The sequence below is a fragment of the Amia ocellicauda genome, chromosome 6, assembly GCF_036373705.1.
Source record: "Amia ocellicauda isolate fAmiCal2 chromosome 6, fAmiCal2.hap1, whole genome shotgun sequence".
NCBI classification, from domain to species: Eukaryota; Metazoa; Chordata; class Actinopteri; order Amiiformes; family Amiidae; genus Amia; species Amia ocellicauda.
Genome location: NC_089855.1, coordinates 40,518,986 through 40,537,308, shown reverse-complemented (window position 1 = coordinate 40,537,308; position 18,323 = coordinate 40,518,986). Strand labels below are relative to the sequence as shown.

The following is an 18,323-nucleotide window of genomic DNA, read 5'->3' as shown; positions in this document are numbered from 1 at the left end:
CCAGAAACTACGTTACTTAAAAAACAGAAATACATAGTTTTAAAATATCGAGTTCAATAATAACTGTTCTGGAAATAGATGAGTTCCAGATGATACTTTGCACCTTACCGGTCTCTCTGTACAGCTCGAATATAGACAGGTGTGTGTGGAGGTGGACAGACAACCGACGCGTAACACATTCCCGACGAGGTCCTAATGCCCAACTGTATTCATTTGATTAAAATGCAGTTGTTGTCGTTTGTTTAGTTTAGTCAGTCAGTGTGTCAGTCAGTCAGTCATCTCTATGGGAAGCTTGCTCCAGGCCTCCACCACTCTTCGCATCCTTCACCTGTTCTCAGTTCTTAGACCTTGCGTCGGAGAAGAAGCAATATTGCATTGTGTTCAGTCCACAAGGGGGCAGCAGACTCACATTGTGCAAGACTACAGGGCTATAGTATATACAATACAATCTAATGTGCCCCCCCCCACTGCCACTCACTCACCCAAGCCCCCCACATCTTCATGTAAGTGCCTTAGCCCTTCTGTGGACAAAGAGGTAGAGCTCGCTGGCCCACATCCCAGGTGCAGCGCTTCTTGCCACTGGGCTGTGCACTAGATGACAGAGCATCTGACTTCCTGTACAGCGACAAGAACCCGGCGCAGTCTCCCTCACAGGGTGGCAGGCGGCGTCTCTCCCTTCACACTTGATTTCTTTACTCATTTTCTGTCTCTTTCTCTCCCTCTTTCCCTTTCTCCCCATCACCCTCTCTCTCCCCTCTGGTACATAAGCTTGGACAACCATTCACAGCTGTAAATAACCTTTGACCCCATTCACAGCTGTAAATAACCTTTGACCCTTTTAATGACCCCTGACCCATTCAGAACATCTCTAAACAAATCTTAAGGTCCATCGAGAATGGCTGTGAATAACTGTTGACCCCATTCACAACTGGTATACCTATGGCTATAGGGCATTTACCCCAAAGATGGCTGTAAATAACCTTTGACCCCAACCTTAGCTGTAAATAACCCTTGACCCCATTCACAGCAGTAAATAACCTTCAACAGCCATGGTATAGGTCCCACATTAACCCCATTGATGACTGTAAATAACCCTGGGAGTGGGGTGGGGGTGGGAGTGGGGGAATAACAGCTCCATAGACAGGCCGGTCCAGTCAGCAGTATTTTATTGACTTTAAAAACAGACAGGCTGTCAGTGAGATTTACATCTAAGGTATCCTAGCAGCACACTTTCAGTTCTTCTCTCTCACTCTCTCTCTCTCCATCTCTCTTATTCTTAATTAAATATTTCAATACAGACTCACAGCCTGAGTGAATGAAATAAACCACACAAGAAAATATATTAAACAATTAAAAAGGACACACTAATAATAATAACAATAATAATAAAAAATACATATCTGATACTGAAAAAGGAAAAAAATATATAAAGTTGGTCTCTTCTTCTGTTTTATTTATAGTTGTTTGTAAGAAAAAGCAAAAGGGCCCAGACAGAATCCTGCGCTTTCCAACCCTTCCATATGCAATAAAGACCTATTTGTTACATTTTACATTTACTTAACAGCTCATAATTAAAAAAACATTCTGTTCAGAAATGTACCAAGGGTTGTGAGGTTTTGGCAGCAGGATAATACTGATATGATAGGTAGGGCTCCCAGCTCCCATGAGAGACAGTGTCGTCTCACACACACTCAGTTCAGTCAGATGGACTCTGGACAGTTGTCTCTCTGGGGCTGAATCAGTGTCTCCTCAGTCGACTGACAGCTCCCCCTGACACACCAGTAGAGTGTAATGGACAGTGTTAATTACACTACAGCAATGGCAGCATCACACTGTCTCCAATGGGGGTCTGGGAGCACTGCCCACTGCAGCTGTGTCTAACTGGCTTTTGGTGTCCTGGATTGAAGGAAATACTTGTTGCTCAGAATAGGGCTGCTGGTCAACCTTTTGCAATGCCTGTACAGAACAATTTTTTTAAAACTGGGTGGAAATGTGTGCTCCTATGTATCTGTCCCCCTATGCCAAAAAAGTCTGTAAAACATACAGGCTGTATTTGAAACCTATGGCAGTCTGTCATGCATATATATTTTTGTATCAGTTGAAAATGAATCAGTTACTTGCTACAGTACACTTGCAACACTTTTTTTTTGTATATGTATCACAGGACTAGAATATATTTCAAATACTTCCCACATACTGGAAGCAGACCAAGACCAGAATGGCAGAGGGAGACAGACAGCATGTCCACCCTGTGTTAAAGAAGAGACGATTACTCTGGATGGACACATCTGTGGTCCTCTATAGCCCATAGGAGCGATGTACGCAGTTGCTCCTGGAGGGCTACAGGTCACGACCCTGACTTGTTCGCTACACTCCGAGACGTCTACAAACAGCTGAAGGCACAAACGTAGCTTATAAAATGGTGCTGAGAATCGCAGCAGGTTGTCTTGAGACTTTTTTTTGCAATTATCCGTTCTCCTCTTTTGCTACAAGGTGTTCACGGGCAGCTGTAGCTGAAAAAGACATTGGCGCATGTTAGCTGTCATTGATTGAAGGTCACGCCCAGGGAGGTGCCATGCCGCCCCCACCCCCAACTACTCCTCATGGAGCCCAATCCCACAGCCACACTGGGATGGGCACTAGTAGGGTGTAGATTACCATTGTAGGCTGCTGTGCATTTTGACTACAGGTGCCCCTTGAAGTTGTTGTCTGAATTTTAGCAAGTAGACAGGAGTGACTGTCAGGTGCAGGAAATGGCATAGTGGGTGTGTTGAGGGACTGCACAGCTCAAAATGAGTGGCGCCCCAGGAAAATGCAGCAAGTTCAATGTAAAAAGAATCCTCTCCACTCCCGTCCTCTCTCTTCTTTCCCCCAACTCCTCTCCTCTCTCATCTGCCCTCCCTACCCTATTTCCCCTCCCATCAGACGGACTGGTTGCTGTAACAACCCTGCACATCCCTGACCGATAGGTACCCCCCTCCAGAAGGCTCCACTCCTCCACCACCACCACCGTCATCGCCAACCCCTTGCCCCAACCCTCCCAGTCCCCCCAGCCCAAATGCCCCCAAGCCCAGCCCTCTGAGGTGAGGGGGGAAGGGCAGATGGGGCAGGAGTATGGCAGAGTGCGGCAGCTGGGGCTGTTGCTGGGGCAGGCTGTCCTGTCCCAGGGTCAGGGGAGGGAGGAGGATGAGTGGGGGGCGGAAGAGGCCGGGGGGAAAGGGGGCAGGGGGCGAGGCTGGACCCCAGCCCTGTGCAGACACCCCACCTCCTGCCTCCTCCAGCCGCTTGCCCTGAGGGTCAAGTCTCTCATAGGAAGAGCAGGGGCAAATCGGGGTGCACACCTCTGCATCCTCCCCATCCTCTCCTCTCTGCCTACTCTCCTCCTCTTCCTCCTCCTCCTCTCCTTCCTTCTCCCCCTCCGCCTCCTCCACCACCCCAGGCTGGTAGCTGAAGTACACCGGGCAAGGCTCTAAGTCGTAGGAGCCAGGATGTTGCTGGGAAAAAAAGTAGCCCATGTTGGAGAAGCAGGAAGATTGGCCACTGCTGTTGCTACTGCCGCTGTTGCTACCACTGCTGCTGAGCTCCCACGGACCCCTCATCTGCAGAGGGTATTCCTTGGGCCACAAGCATGTAGTGTCTCCCTCTCCACCTCCTCCTATTCCTCCCTTCTTCTCGTACACCTCCACTGGTGAGACGCACTGCTCCTCGCGCAGTGTGTCGAACGACTCCGGGGTGAACAGTGGGCTCAGCCACTTCTGGGGAAGGAGTGGGAATGGGAAGGTTAGGGATTGTGTCGAGTGTGTGCATATATCTGTGTGTGTCCAATTCAAATGCAAGTTGTTGTCACTGTGTCTGTACTTAGTCAGCATCTGTCTTTCTATTGTATTTTAAATCTTGATAAAATAATTTGCCAGTTGGAGTTTTCTGTGTATGTCTCTCTCTTTAGGTCTATATCTTTGTGTGCATATATGTGTCTGAATGTGTGTGTGTGTCTGTGTATCTATATCTGTGTGTCTGTATGCCTGTCTCTCTGTGTGTGTCTATATCTGTGTGTGTGAGTGTTTATATGTGTGTGTTTGTGTATTTATATCTGTGTGTGTCTGTGTGTTTCTCTCTCTCTGTGTGCTCATATCTTTGTGTGTGTGCGCACCCCGCCGCCCCCCGCCGTATGTGCATGAAGTTATATATGTGTGTATGTGTTGTCTCAGTGCTCAGTGTCTCAGAACTGAACTCAAAGCTCTACAGAGAAACCACACCAAGGCTCAGTCTCAGAGAAGAGATATCCTTGTGGAGCCTTTTGTGCGGTCAGGCACTTCCTCACACTAACACACACTTACACACACACACCTACACACACAGACTTTCACACACAAACTCTCTCTCACGCACACAAACACACACTCACACACACACACACACAAACACACACACACACACACATTCACCACAATAACGGAAATCCAGAGAAATCTAAATGTGACCCTGTTAGGTTGGAAAATATAGTGCAGTGACGTCAGCTGGAGACAAACGAAAATCTCTGGGCTGCAAGTTTCTCGGAAAAAAGGTGACATACAGAAAAAACGAAAAAAACAGTTGGTACCAAAACAGAGTGAGAGAAGCTGACTTGACTCTTTCTTTTGGAGGAGCAGCACCAGGAGAGACAGAAGGCAGGCAGCTTTGAGTATGAGTGAGTGTGTGTGTGTTTGTGTGTGTGTGTATGTGTGTCTATATTTGTGTGTGCCATTGAGACAGGAAGTCAGCCTACAAAAGACAGGAATTTGGAGTACAAATTAAAGGAGGTTTCACTGAAGGGAGAAGGGGGTGGATTTCTGTCAGCAACAATAGTGCAGTGGAACTCTGTCTGGACCATGATTCATAATATAATACTACCACCTCCCCTCCCAAAAATATAATAATAATAATAATAATTATTATTATTGCACTATTTAAAATTATTATTATTCATATTTTTATTTTTACAATTATTGTTATATTCACTCTTGTTAATCAAAGCGATCTAATTTTGAAATATTATAACTTTTTATTACTATTATTATTATCATCAACATTATTATTATTACCTCTCTCTTGTTAATTGCAGCTCCCTAAACGAGCTTGCTTGTGTTGCCCCAATGAAGGGACTCACAGGAAATGGCTGTCATACTAAATCTATACCAAATGCACCATCTTACAATTCAACCACACCAATCCTCCTTGCTCCCATTCTCAACATCCCCTCCCTGCCACCAATTTCCCTTACCTGGAAGTTTCCCTCATGCACAGACACCAAGGGGTCGAAGTATTTGGAGGGGTCTGGGACGTGGAGACAGGTCCCCTTGTAGGCCCTGGGGAGGAACAGCAGCACAGACATTGCATTGCATCCTCATCTGTCTAGGATTGTATCAACCTCTTTGTGTCTGTCTTTGTGTGTGTGTGTGAGTGTTTGTGTTCATCTGTCTGTGTCGATCAGTCTGTGTTAAAGTGGTCGTTTCTCTCACTTACCATCTGGGTTTCCTGTAACCGCAGATGAGCACGGTGCAGCACAGCCCAGCCGTTGCGCTGATCGCCAGCACCAGCATTGGTATCAGAGAGTCCTGCATATCGGGGCCTTCCATGACTGCAGGGAAACAGAGGCAGGGCTGTGTGAGGATACTGCAGTGTAGGGTAGTGCAGTGTAGTGTCCCAGTTGTTGCCTATATGGTTCAACTTGCCTTTGTGGATGCCATTCACCCTGTAACCAACGTCAGAGGTCCACTCAGTGATCGGGCTCCAGTCACTCCACTGGCCCTCAAATCCCTTGTTTAGAGTGGGCTGGACTCGGACCCTGGCCTGGTACTGGGCCCCCATTTGCAGACCCCTCTCGTCCAGCTGGAGCCTTTTATCTTCTGTCAATTCGCTGGAAAAAGCTTCCTGGAACACAAACATACACACTCTAACACACTGACAAAACTCACACACTTACACAGCTCACACACTGACACACTAACACCCTGACAATACTCACTCACTTTCACCCTCACAGACTGATGCAATGATGATCCCACTCACCTCCCAGCTCTGGTTCCTGCATTTGAACATGAACTGAAAGCTGCGTGGCTGGATCAATTCAGACACCAGGGGCCCCTCATGCCAGGACAGCACGGACCTGTTCACCGTGGGAGCTGTGGGGGGGTGCATTTTCACTGAGACACAGGAGGAGAGCAGAAAAACACACTGAGAATGAGTATTGAGAAAATTACTACACTGTACCACCGTACTGTACTCTATACTTTATTGCACTGCAGTGTAATGTACTGCACTGTGAGCACTTTACCACACTTTCACATCGTATGCTACTCTATTATACTGGGCAAAACTAGCATCTTATTTTCTCAACTGTATTTTATTACCATAATGCACTATTCTCTAGACTATCACATTTTACTACTATATACTATAGTATTAGACTACTGTCATATTCCAAACTGTATTATACTGTACTATCACACTCAGAGACAGACACACTCACTCACAGACTCACTCACACACACACACACACACACACACACACACACACACACACACACAGGCTAGGCTGCTGTCTCAGGGCAGGAGACCCTCACCATTGAAAGGAGGTCTGAACCCAGAAATCTGGGCAACTGGCTGGCTGGAGCTGGGACACTGCACAGAGATCTGAAGGTTATCGATGTATGAGAACACCTGATCCTGCCACAGAAAGAGAGAGAAAGTGATAGAAGTAATGTAACAGTGCAGTGGAATATAGCACACTGCAGGGAAACACAATGTCATGTAGTATAGCATTGTACAGTTTAACATAGTGTAGTATAGTACAGTATAGTGTAGAAAAGTGCAGGATAATATAATATTGTGTAGTATTACACAGAGCAGTTCAGTATAGTGTATAATAGTATTGTGATGTACACAGTAATATAGTAGCTTTTACTGCAGCATAGCATAGTACAGTGTAGTGCACTACAAAACAGTATAGTATAATATAATACAGTACAGTAAAGTACAGTACAGTGTACTGCAGTACAGTATAATAAAATTGAGTGTAGTACATTATAATACAGTACAGTGTAGTTCACTGCAGTACAATACAGTGTAGTGTAATATAGTGCAGTACAGTACAGTGCAGTAGATGTGTCTTACCTTGGGGTTCTTGCCGAAGCACATGGTGCAGCTACGGAAGGAGGAGTCTGAGTCATGGGAGGCTGTGAGCTTACATTCAGCCTTCAACTGCTTATTCCATCTGCACACGACAACAGCACAGAGTCAGTGTGTCAGTCAGTCAGTGAGTCAGTCAGTCAGTGTATCAGTCAGTCAGTCAGTCAGTCAGTCAGTCAGTCAGTGGTACATACTTGTCTGTGTGCAGAGTGCAGTCGGAGCTGGGGTGGCCAGTGCTGTGCCAGTGGCAGGTGATGGCGGTGAGGTAATCAGTCACACACATCAGGCTGGGGGGGTCTGGACGGCACAGGGCAACACAGACATTCATCACACAGCACAGCACAATACAGCACCACAGCACAGTACACTATAATACACTATTGGACAGTACAGTGCAGTACTGTGAATATGGTACAATTATGTACAGTACAGTACAGAGACAGAGACAGAAAGAGAGGGGGGAGGGGCAGGGAAGTACAGTCCAATTCACCAGTAGTGTAGTATCTCACTGAACCAGGCACAGCTACTGACACTGTAGAGAAACACAGCACAGACTCACCTGGGCTGGGATTGGTGTGAACTGATGCTGTTGCCAGGGTGACCAGAAGAGCTGTCAGACACACAGACTTCATCACTGCACTGTCACACTCATCCTGCACAGAGAAGGGGGGGAGAGAGAGAGAAAGAGAGAGAGAGAGAGAGGGAGAGAGACATGGGAAAGCAAGAGAGAGAGGGAGACAAGGGAAAGAGAGAGCATGAGAGGAGAATGAAAGTAAAAGGAAGAAAATGAGATGTATAGTGTTAGTTGCAATGACAGTGCCAAAATCCAGTTCTGACAGATTCAGTTGCAGTACTGAATTCGGTCACTGGCATCAGACACTATTGGACAGAAACAATTAACAGAAACTGAACTCTTGAGATCTTAACTAAAGCAATAATGAATACTATACAATACCAGACAACACTGCATAAAACACAATACAATACTGTACTGAACACAATACTGAATACAAAGCCACACAATGTAACAACAAACCGGACCATTCAGGATCTCTATACCAGGCGGTGCCACCGAAGTCACAGACTTTTCACTTATGGTACTGGTGCACTGCTAGACTTAGTCTAACAGACTAAGAGACAGTTTTTACCTTCAAGCAATACAACTATTAAATAGTGATGCTAAATAGCAAATCAGCAAATCCAATTTAACGTAACTTTTTTTGCACTAGCTGTCCTGCACTCTTTTGTACACTTCACGTTCATACTTTTTACCTCACTGACTGTACAGGCAAGCCGCTTGTATATACCATCAATATTGTACATTAGATTGCTGAAATTACTGAAAAAGTTTAATTTTTATCTTTTATTGTAATTTTTTTCTTTTTTATCTGAATCGTTGATTTGGATATGTAACTAAGCATTTCACTGTTAGTCTACACTTGTTGTTTACATGCGTGTGATGAATTTTGTATATTTTATTTGATTTATAGCTGATGTACTGATGGCCAGGACCAGGTACGTGTAGCTTGTGCAGTGCTGTAGTGTGGTGCGACCCAGGATGAAGTGCTACCTGTTTCCCTGAGATCTGGCTTTCTTCTGGAAAAACATAACTCTGGTCTTAATTGTCAGTGCCCATTTCTGACAGTACTGAGGGCAATAGCAGGACCAGGACATCTATGTAATCTCTGTCTCTCTCTCTGTGTCTTGCTCCCTGTCTCTCTCCCTCTCTCTGTGTGTCTCTCCCTCTGTCTTTCTCTGTGTCTCTCTCCCTGTGTCTCTCTCTCACTGTCCATCTGGCATATAAGTCACAGTAAAGTCACACCAGCAGTGCAGCAATCCCAGAGTGAATGGAGATGGAGTTTGAAAGTCTTGGCAGCATTTTTTCCTCTTGTTTTAAAAAATGTTTAGGGGGAGGGGGGTGTTGTTCATTCACTTACATGAAAAAAAGAGAGAGAGAGAGAGAGAGAGAGAGAGAGAGAGAGAGAGAGGGTGGCGTGCTGCTGTTGCACAGTGAGACTCTCAGTAGAGGGATGAGTAAGGCCACACAAGCAGCCCAGTCATATGGAAACCCCCAGAGAAATAAAACTTGCGTACAGAAACTGCAGGTAACAGCACAGCACAGCACAGCACAGCACAGTACAGTACAGTACAGTACAGTACAGCACAGTATAGTACACAACAACACCGCGCAGCTCAGCACAGCACAATACAGGGCAGGGCAACATGTTCCCCTCCATCACACTTTGTGCAAAAGTTCACAAAGATTCTTCAGACACATTGTATTCACACAATGATTGTACTGTATTTTCTGTACTCTCCTGTGTCTCTCCAGGACCAGCACTGGAAATCCTGCTATTTTGTACTGTACTGTACTGTGCCTCTCCAGGACCGGACTGCAGTCAGCTACTGATACAGACATCATAAAACACAAAGCAGCTATAGAGGACAACACAAATCTCTTACCTGCAGAGCGAGAAGCACAGACAGAATCTCTTTCGCTCTCCCTTTCCCACTTTCCCTCCACACAGAATCTGTGCCACCAATGCCCAGTGGAGCCAACTGAATGGAGTACTTTAGACAAGAAAGGATGATTTTATCTTATCTGGAGTGGAGAGGCTGGTGCTGCTCAGTCCAACTTCAGTTTCAGGCTGAATCCATCTTAACCTTAAGGTTTCTGTTTCTTGCAAACAGCCCAGATCAGAAAAAATCCCTTCCCACACACAGAGACTGATCTTCAAACTCACTCACTGTACAATCTCTTCTCTCTCCCAGATATATACTCAGATCACTGTTAAAACTATTTCAACACAGAGATGTACTTAAACTAAATTAAAACAAATATTCACTCCCTCTCTCTCTCTGTTTTTTAGATCTCAGATTACATTCAAATCCTTACTAAAACAGATTAAAACAGCTCCCTCTCTGTCGCACGCTTTTTCTCTCTCTGGTTTCCCTCCAACTCTCTCTCCCTCTGTGACTTAAATCTCTGTTAAAACTGTTCAAACAACAATATGTACTTCTACTGTACTGAACTTAACTCTGCGCTCTCTCTCTCTCTCTCTCTCTCCAACTCAATGCGGGAATCAGCGTCAGCAAGTTTTGAAGAAACAAGTGGGCTGGCCAATCTAAAACATTTTCTCTCTCTCTCTCTCTCTCTCTCTCTCTCTCTCTCTCTCTCTCTCTCTCTCTCTCTGTCTCTCTCTCTCTCTCAGGAAAGTGACCTATAGCAAACTGCAACAGACCCCTCACCCCCACCCCCGAACTGTTGACCTGATTGACAGATAAGAAACACAATACAAGCCACAAAACCATTAATCTAGAACAATAGTAACTCAGGAAGGAAACCATATGTTGGACTCTGCTGAAACACGCACTAAATCACACACACACACAGACACACACTCTCTCTCTCACACACGCACTCACTCACACACACACACTCTCACACACACACACACAAACACACACTCACCAACACACTCACAGAAAAAACACACTCACACACACACAGGCACACACCCACACACATACTCACATACACACAAATACACACATATTCGCACACACATATTTACACACTCACTCAAGACTATAAGAACACACGGCCTCCAGCCCTCTACACACAGGAATATAAATAGCGTACGAAGCTCTTTCAAGCCACTTCCTCTTCTATTTGTATACGTGTTCTGCTACAGACCCAGACCGATCATACGCACTGTGCTGAAGGTGAGAAAAGACACACTCACATACACTAATAACGCACACATACACCAATAACGCGCACACACACTCATACAAACAAACAAATATGCAGGCTTACTTGATAAAATTCACTACAGGACCATGTTCAAGTTATCATGACTTGACTGGGGCATTCCCATAGTGTCACATGTACAGGCCTATTCTGGCTCAACATGCCTTCAGGGAATACCTCAGTTACCGTGCTCAGTGGCCCTGAGGCCTGTTGACTCTGGTAGACCATGGTTTACTACACTCAGTGCTAGGTGTAGTAAAGCCCAGTGAAGGCCCGTTGGACAAGAATACAATACATTACACTACACTGTACTGCACTACACCACACCTTGGCTTGACTCAAGTTAGGATTTATTAGGCTCTAATGACTGGACAATATAACCAAATTTCTTCCTTTACAAATCGCTATTACAAAGTGGACATGGTTAGTATACACCATTAGTAGATGTGTAATAAGCATTTAGTAGCTGTTACTGGAGCTCTTGTAACCTGCAGTGAACATGAAGGGGGTTAGTTGGGATTGTCTCCAATGATGGGGGGATTGTTGGGTATAACAGGCAGCCAGCGTAGGTCCTATGTGACTTATTGAGTTACATTGTGTCATGTGAAGACTTGCTTGAAGGAGGAGGAGGAGGAGAGGAAGAGGAGGAGAAGAAAGATCAATAGGAGAAAGATCAGTGTTGATTAAGGTCTAAACTACCAATATAGTACACTTACTACAAATACTACTACTGCTGCTGCTATTACAAGTGCTACTATGGTTGCTACTATTAATATACTGTTGTTACTATTAATACAATTGTTACTATTAATGCATATATTATGCTACAAGTCCACTGTTGCTCCTGCTACCACTGATGCTACTACTATCAAGACCCAAGGCTGCCTTGAGCTCATGATGGTTTCTGACACATTGCCAGCCCCCGGTCTCAGCGTGTCGCTCTGTCTTCCTGCCCCACAGCACTGCTGCTCCTCTTGCACTCAGACACTGCTCTCTAAAGGTCACTTTCCTGTCTTCACAAGTGTGACTACGAGAGCGTGTGTGTCAGGTTGTGGGTTTGTGTGTGTGTGTGGGGGGGGGGGGGAGGGGGACAGTGAGAGGGTGTGTGCGTATGTTTTTTTCTGTGTGTGTGTTTATTATTTTCTGCGTGTTTTTTCTTTGTATGTGTATTTGTGTGTTTCTGTGTATGTGTTTCATTGTGTCTCTGTGTGTTTTTTTCTTTGTACTTATGTGTTTCTTTGTGTGTGTGTTTTTCTTTCTTTGTATATGTGTGTGAATGTGTGTTTCTGTGTATGGGTTTCCTTGTGTTCTGTGTATGTGTGTGTTTCTTTCTGTATATGTATTTCTCTGTGTGTGTATGTGTGTGTGTGAGTTTGTTTCTGTGTGTGTGTTTCTTTCTGTGTGTGTTTCTTTACATATTTGTGTGTATTTGTGTGGGCAAGAGTGTGGCTGTGAGGGAGTGTCTGTGTGCATGTGTGTGCGCATGTGCATGAGTGTCTGTGTGTGCATGTGTGTGTGAGCGTGAGTGTGTGTTTGTCTCTTGTACTTACATCCGGTATTAACACTGCCTCTGAAAAACCATAGAGACCTCAAGGTATGATGGAAAGAGAGGTGGGGGAAGGTGGGGTTATAGTAACTTTCAGCCCAGCAGGGAATCATCAGCGCTTGTAAAACAGTTTGCACTATACATAACAACTGCTGCAGAGTTACTGGTACTGTTAAGTAGTTAATATAATGTTTTGCCAGTGTGTATGTGTTAGGGTTTGCGAGTGTGTGTGTGCGTCTGTGTATTTGACAGCGTAAGCGCATGTGTGTCTGTGTTTGTGTGAGAACTACTAGTATTGATCAGCGCCTACAGAATATTGAACTTATCCACATAATTCAATTGGTCTCCTAAGGGCCTTTCTTTCTGTGCCGTGAGAAGTCTGTAGCAGACAGAGACACTTGGTTCCCAAAAGATTGAATGTTCCTTGCCGTGACACTTTCAGGGGATGAGGTAACCATGGTTACATTGATAACAAACCTTCCTGTTTTTTCTGAGAGTTGTCCACAATGTCACAGAAGTGGTGAGATCGAATCTAACCAAAGAACCTGAGAAAGGGTCATCATATTTACACATGACATATCATGCTGATTGTTCACTAGCCAAGGCTGTTAGACTTGCATATCAATCAGCATTTATTAATTGATTATGAATTGATTCTTCCTATCTGATCCAAGGTCTCAACTTATAAACTCTGCACTTATTTTTCTTGTGGCTCTGAACCTTCTCTGAGTCTGGGGATCCTCTGTATCTCTGTCACCTGTTTCTTTAGATTATTTTATTACCAAATAAGCATCTTATTGTTTCGTCATTGTCCTGTAGATTCCTTAGGGTGCATGTGTCTGTGAGTGTGGGTCTGTGTGCTTCAGGAAGGAATCAATGTAACTGGAGACTTTTCAGGTGGCTGCGCGAGGCAGAGTAGCATTTGCAAACACATGCACAGCAGCAGAACACACAGCCCCTACATGAGCTGCAGGTGGCAGGGCTCAGTCACCTCCCACTCACTCCCTAATCCTCCCATTTCAGAAGACCATTGAAATTCTGAACTACATTACAGTTGCTAATTTCTCCTTCTGTGTCCCCTATGTATCCTTTATAACCACTTTATTCGCTGCAATTTGTTCGCTCTCACTGAGAGCTTTCATTGGATACAGAATACCAGTTGTGTCCCGAAATGTCACATGCACCCCACCAGGTCTCAACACCTATTTCTCTGCTCCAGCCGGCCGGCCACTCAACGTTTCATTCCACACAGTACAACAATGTGATTTAAGAATAAAAGTCATATACATTTGAACTAAATCAGACAAGTATAGTTGCACGGGCCACACCCTGTATCATCATGTAGAGCAGTTCTCACTGATGGTGCAAATGGAAGCACAGACACAGTCAGTGCGCAATAAGAATCCGCACTCATGGCTTTTCACATGCCTCAGATATTAGTGTCATATATGGGGTCTGAGTGTATAGTATACATATATCTCTTTATTAGTTGCATAGTTCAAGTATGATTCAACTGTGATATAATATGAATGAGATGCAGGTGGACATTGTGTGGGGCAGTGGACCCATCGCAGGTTGACATGTGTGGGTGTGTGAGAGTGTGTGTGTGTGCGTGTGTGTGTGTGTGTGTGTGTGTGTGGCATTCTGCTGATGTAGGAGCTCAACTCTAAAAAAGAAAGAAAAAAATCACACATAACAGGAAATAATAAATGCTGTTTGATCTCGACCACACGGTTGTTTTGTCAGAGACAAAAGACAATGGTGACCCTGCTCTCTCACTTTTTTCTCTCTCTTTCTCTCTCTGTCCCTCTATCTCTCTCCCTCTCTGTCCCTCTTCCTCTCCTCCTTCTCTATCTTCCCCCACCCCCCCTCTGTCCCTCTCTCTCTCTCTCCTTACCTGTCCTCATCCCACATTCTTCTGCCCTTGTTTCTCTCATTGTAATTCTCCTGTCTTCACCCAGTCTGTTCTTGTGAATCTGTAGATAAGTCAAAGTCTTGATTGAGTGCCTTTAGTCACTGGTGTTCTATCAGTGGGCTTGAGGTCAGGCAATGAGCCTTGCCCAAAAGAGGTTATTGACTCAATGGAATTATGCTCTACTGGAAGGTCAAGCTTCCAAAAAGAAGAGAGGGGATAATCTGGACCGATCTTAGTAATTTTTTATCAAAATGGAATTGCATTTTAAAGATGTGTTCTATCAACACAAGAAGCACTTGACATATAAATGCTGTATGCAGCAGCAATCAGATAGAATGCTTTAGTAAAGGTCATATATATATATATATATATATATATATATATATATATATATATATATATATTTTATCCTGAAACTAACTTCTAGAAATCACTCTTTAACAAATTCACTAACATTGACATCCTTCCCTCCCACTGCCCAACCCGGTACAGATCAGAGTAAGAAAAAATATCAGTACTACTGGATAAGAGCTGAAGTCACCGTACCCTGGCTGTTCAGAGTATTTATGTGGCATGTTATCTTTTATTTTTCAAAAGACTGTAAAAGTAATCCACCTTGTGTAGCAGTACATATATTTAATCATCAAAATAAATTGCAGGGAAACAAATCGGACTCCCGCTACATGGGCCTTGCCAAATTTATGACCAAGAGGCTGTTTTACTGCGAAAAGTCGAAAAGCAACAGATTTACGAACCTAACTCCATATGCTAATTTACATTAAAAAATGGTGTTTCAAATATCCAGCACCTAAAGTTGACATAAACAGGACCCTGCAGCTCTTATGAACAGAATCTGATCAAACTGCCATGTAAAGGAGGCCAGGGTTGATTCTATTTGCTCCTTATAAGTTATGGAATACAGCAATTGACCTTTCGCCCTGCCCTGCCCACTTAGTTACTGTTGCTACGCCAGTCAACCTGCGCTGCTTTGTAAGCGGGAACTACTGTAAACAGCTGAGCATGGAGTGGAAAAGCATCATATTACCGGTCAGTGTAAGTGAGTAATACCTCCGCGATATCCTCCAGATTGAGGCAAAAGGGATTGCAATACGCAGTGGAAGGATATGTTCAGACTATTCAAATCAACAAGGAAGCAGATATAAATATAATTGAAGCACAAGCATACCGATCTCAATCAAATAATGAGAAACCCCATAAACTCATCCTAACATGCGACCAGCACAGCCTTGTGGAGCAGTCATGCTCTTGCACTGCCGGGTCAGTTCTGTTTATCTAGCTATTACAGAAATCTCCTATCAGTCAACATCATCCTATCACCTGTTAAAGTTAAGCCTACGAATGCCTAGACGTAACAAGCTAAAATTAGAGGTAGCTCGCTATCCAGCTAATGTTAGTAGTAGCAAGTTAGTTGTATTAATGGTCACGTTAGCACAGATAACTATAACGTCAGTGTTAGACAACATTGTTGTCCAAGGAATAATTATGTATAAATGTTGACAAAAGTATTTCACAACCCAAGAGAAGTCACTGTAATTAGGTGATGCCCATGGCTAACGCTATTTAGGGGGGCTTTACCCCCCCTGTATTTTCTCTCAGTCTCCCTAAAAATAATACGGATATGAAGTAACGGGGGCGGTCAAATAGTCCGACAAAGAACCATTAGCCACCCTTTGTATTTTCACTCACCCCCCCTAAAAAATATTACCACAAAAGAATCGAAGAATGAAGGAGTAACTTCGCAAAACACTGTGAGCACCCCCAATGCAGCCCCATGAAGCCTAAAACCTGAAGTCTAGAACCGCTGCTGGCGTTAGCTAGACAATGACATCATCATTAGCCACCTAACTTACCTATTAATATGACGCTTCTCGCTCTGCGCAGTTGGCGCCGTTTCTCAGATTCTGTTGACTCTTCTGAGAAGCAGCTCGGCCGACGTGACTTGCTTGCTGTCCAATGGCATCAGTCAAATATATTTCACAATGTACCTCCCTTTCCGTAATTGTTTCTGAAAATGCTGCAGCAGCTGCTTTATTTTTTCAGCACTTCTAAATCTCACAGCCACTGCAAATCTCACAGCCCCTGCTTTATTTTTTCAGCGGCTGTTTTATTTTTTCAGCAGTTGCACTTCAGGGCCACCGTATGCAGGCACTCTCTGAATGAATCACCAGAAAGCAAACCCTTGCAATCATTTTAGCTGCTGCACCTCCAAGATTGTCAAACGTGTCACATATGTATGATGAAGTCCTCAGAATAAAAACACTTACGCCAGCTCCACATCAGCATCATCCACACTGTTTTTCCAGTCTCAATATGATGTTTCATAATAGAGGTTCTACCTGCTGCTGGTGTACAAACATGAGAATACTGACCCAGTATACCTCACAAATCATGTTTCTTTAAAGACAGAAAATAACTCACTGCTTCTTCAATCAATCTTTCAGTTTCAGGCACAAAGCTGGCTTTCTGTTTTTGTTCTGTCACAAAAGGAACCAGTGTAGCACTAGTTCACAAAAATGTGAATTGAGACTGGGCACCAAAACTAAACCAAGCATCCAGATGTACTTTATCAGGCTGAAATTGATGCTTCTGGCCTTTAAAGACATAACTCTTTAAGGTCAATCAACAATTCAGTTTCAGTTATGAAAGCCAAGTTGTCTTTAGATAAAACAACAGTACGGAAAGGCACTATCTTCCCATGTATTCCAATGTAACTACCCCCAAAGGTGTACTGTGTTCACCATTTGCAACCTACAAAGGATCTTTGGTTCACGGTAGCAACCTTCTGTCATTTTCAACCGTAAGCCTGTCATCTTCATGATGACATATATCAAGATGATCAAAGCGTCATGCATCAAAGTGTATTTAGACCTAATATCTAGTAATGCTTTACCTCGCCATTGCCAAACACCAACGGGCATCACCAACTGCCACAATTGAAAAGTGGACCCCTTCTCAGAGCTCATGCCTGGAAACTCCTGAGTAACAGACCCTTCCCTCAATATACTAAATGCGTACCTATACATTTTCTCAAGCCATCCAATGGCACAGGACATTCATTAGGACTGCGACTTCCAATACACTTCCAACACAAAACACTATATGAAAAACCTGACTTACTATTAAGAATAGTTTGAAAGGTTTTATGAGGATATTATACTGTACTACACTGTACTGTACTATTACTGCACTACACTACACTATACTGCACATTTAGTACAGTTCACTGTACTCTACTATATTATACTCTACTACACTACTATAGTACATTATACTATAATACCCTATACAACACTATACTATACTAAACTATAAATACCATTCTATACAATACTTTTCTTGGGAACACTACACTACTCCCTGCTTTGTGACAGGGTGTGCTACTGTGTTGTGCTATACTGTATTATACTGTGCTGTGCTGTATGGTGACAGGCTGTGTTACCAGTGGCAGCTGGTAGGTTTCTTGTAAGGTGGCGCAGAAACCTGTCAACCACCCCAAACATACACACCAACAGATACACACTGTTAGGGGTAAAACAAAAACAACCTAATATTATATTGAAACTATTGTTTCCATTTAACTTATCACAATTCACATTATAGCAGATTAAACATAGACTATATCAAGATGATCAAAATTAAATCTTGAAACTATAAAATACAAATAAATAACTGAAATAAGTAAATTACATAAACTCAAATAAATAAAATTTACACACCCACATTTTTACTGTATGATTCAGTATGTGTTCTGTATATGTGTGAGTGAGTGTGTGAGAGGGATGGTGTGTGTAATTAACCCCCCATACACACACACACACACACACAAACAGATACACACTGCCAGGTGTAAATACAATTACAAAATATAATTAGTTTTGCACTTTTTTTGGGAGTGCCCTTAAACACAGTTGCAGTCTCTA

The 18,323-nt window shown here is 43.7% G+C and overlaps 1 protein-coding gene across 2 annotated transcripts; it reads right to left on the bottom strand.

The window, feature by feature from the left end:
- Nucleotides 1-1,149: 1,149 nt before the first annotated feature.
- Nucleotides 1,150-16,443, bottom strand: LOC136751490 (interleukin-2 receptor subunit beta). 2 transcript variants are annotated; one of them, XM_066707146.1, is made up of 10 exons: nt 16,254-16,443; nt 7,727-7,820; nt 7,362-7,464; nt 7,153-7,252; nt 6,603-6,705; nt 6,049-6,182; nt 5,712-5,910; nt 5,503-5,617; nt 5,261-5,345; nt 1,150-3,755 (listed from the first exon to the last, which is right to left on the bottom strand). In XM_066707146.1, the coding sequence occupies exons 2-10, from the start codon at nt 7,797-7,799 to the stop codon at nt 2,922-2,924; spliced, it is 1,746 nt and encodes a 581-aa protein (XP_066563243.1). In that variant the 5' UTR covers nt 7,800-7,820; nt 16,254-16,443; the 3' UTR covers nt 1,150-2,921. The 2 variants fall into 2 exon arrangements, with proteins under 2 accessions (XP_066563243.1, XP_066563242.1); XM_066707145.1 differs by lacking the exon at nt 16,254-16,443 and adding an exon at nt 9,631-10,340.
- Nucleotides 16,444-18,323: the final 1,880 nt, after the last annotated feature.

What these genes read in the sequence shown, in the direction of transcription:
- LOC136751490 (XM_066707146.1), bottom strand. Translation starts at nt 7,799, where the DNA reads ATGAAGTCTGTGTGTCTGACAGCTCTTCTGGTCACCCTGGCAACAGCA. An exon ending in GTTCAGACCTCCTTTCAATG is followed by an intron (nt 6,183 to 6,602) that starts GTGAGGGTCTCC and finishes CCTGTGTCTCAG; the next exon opens with TGAAAATGCACCCCCCCACA. An exon ending in GGTTACAGGAAACCCAGATG is followed by an intron (nt 5,346 to 5,502) that starts GTAAGTGAGAGA and finishes GTTCCTCCCCAG; the next exon opens with GGCCTACAAGGGGACCTGTC.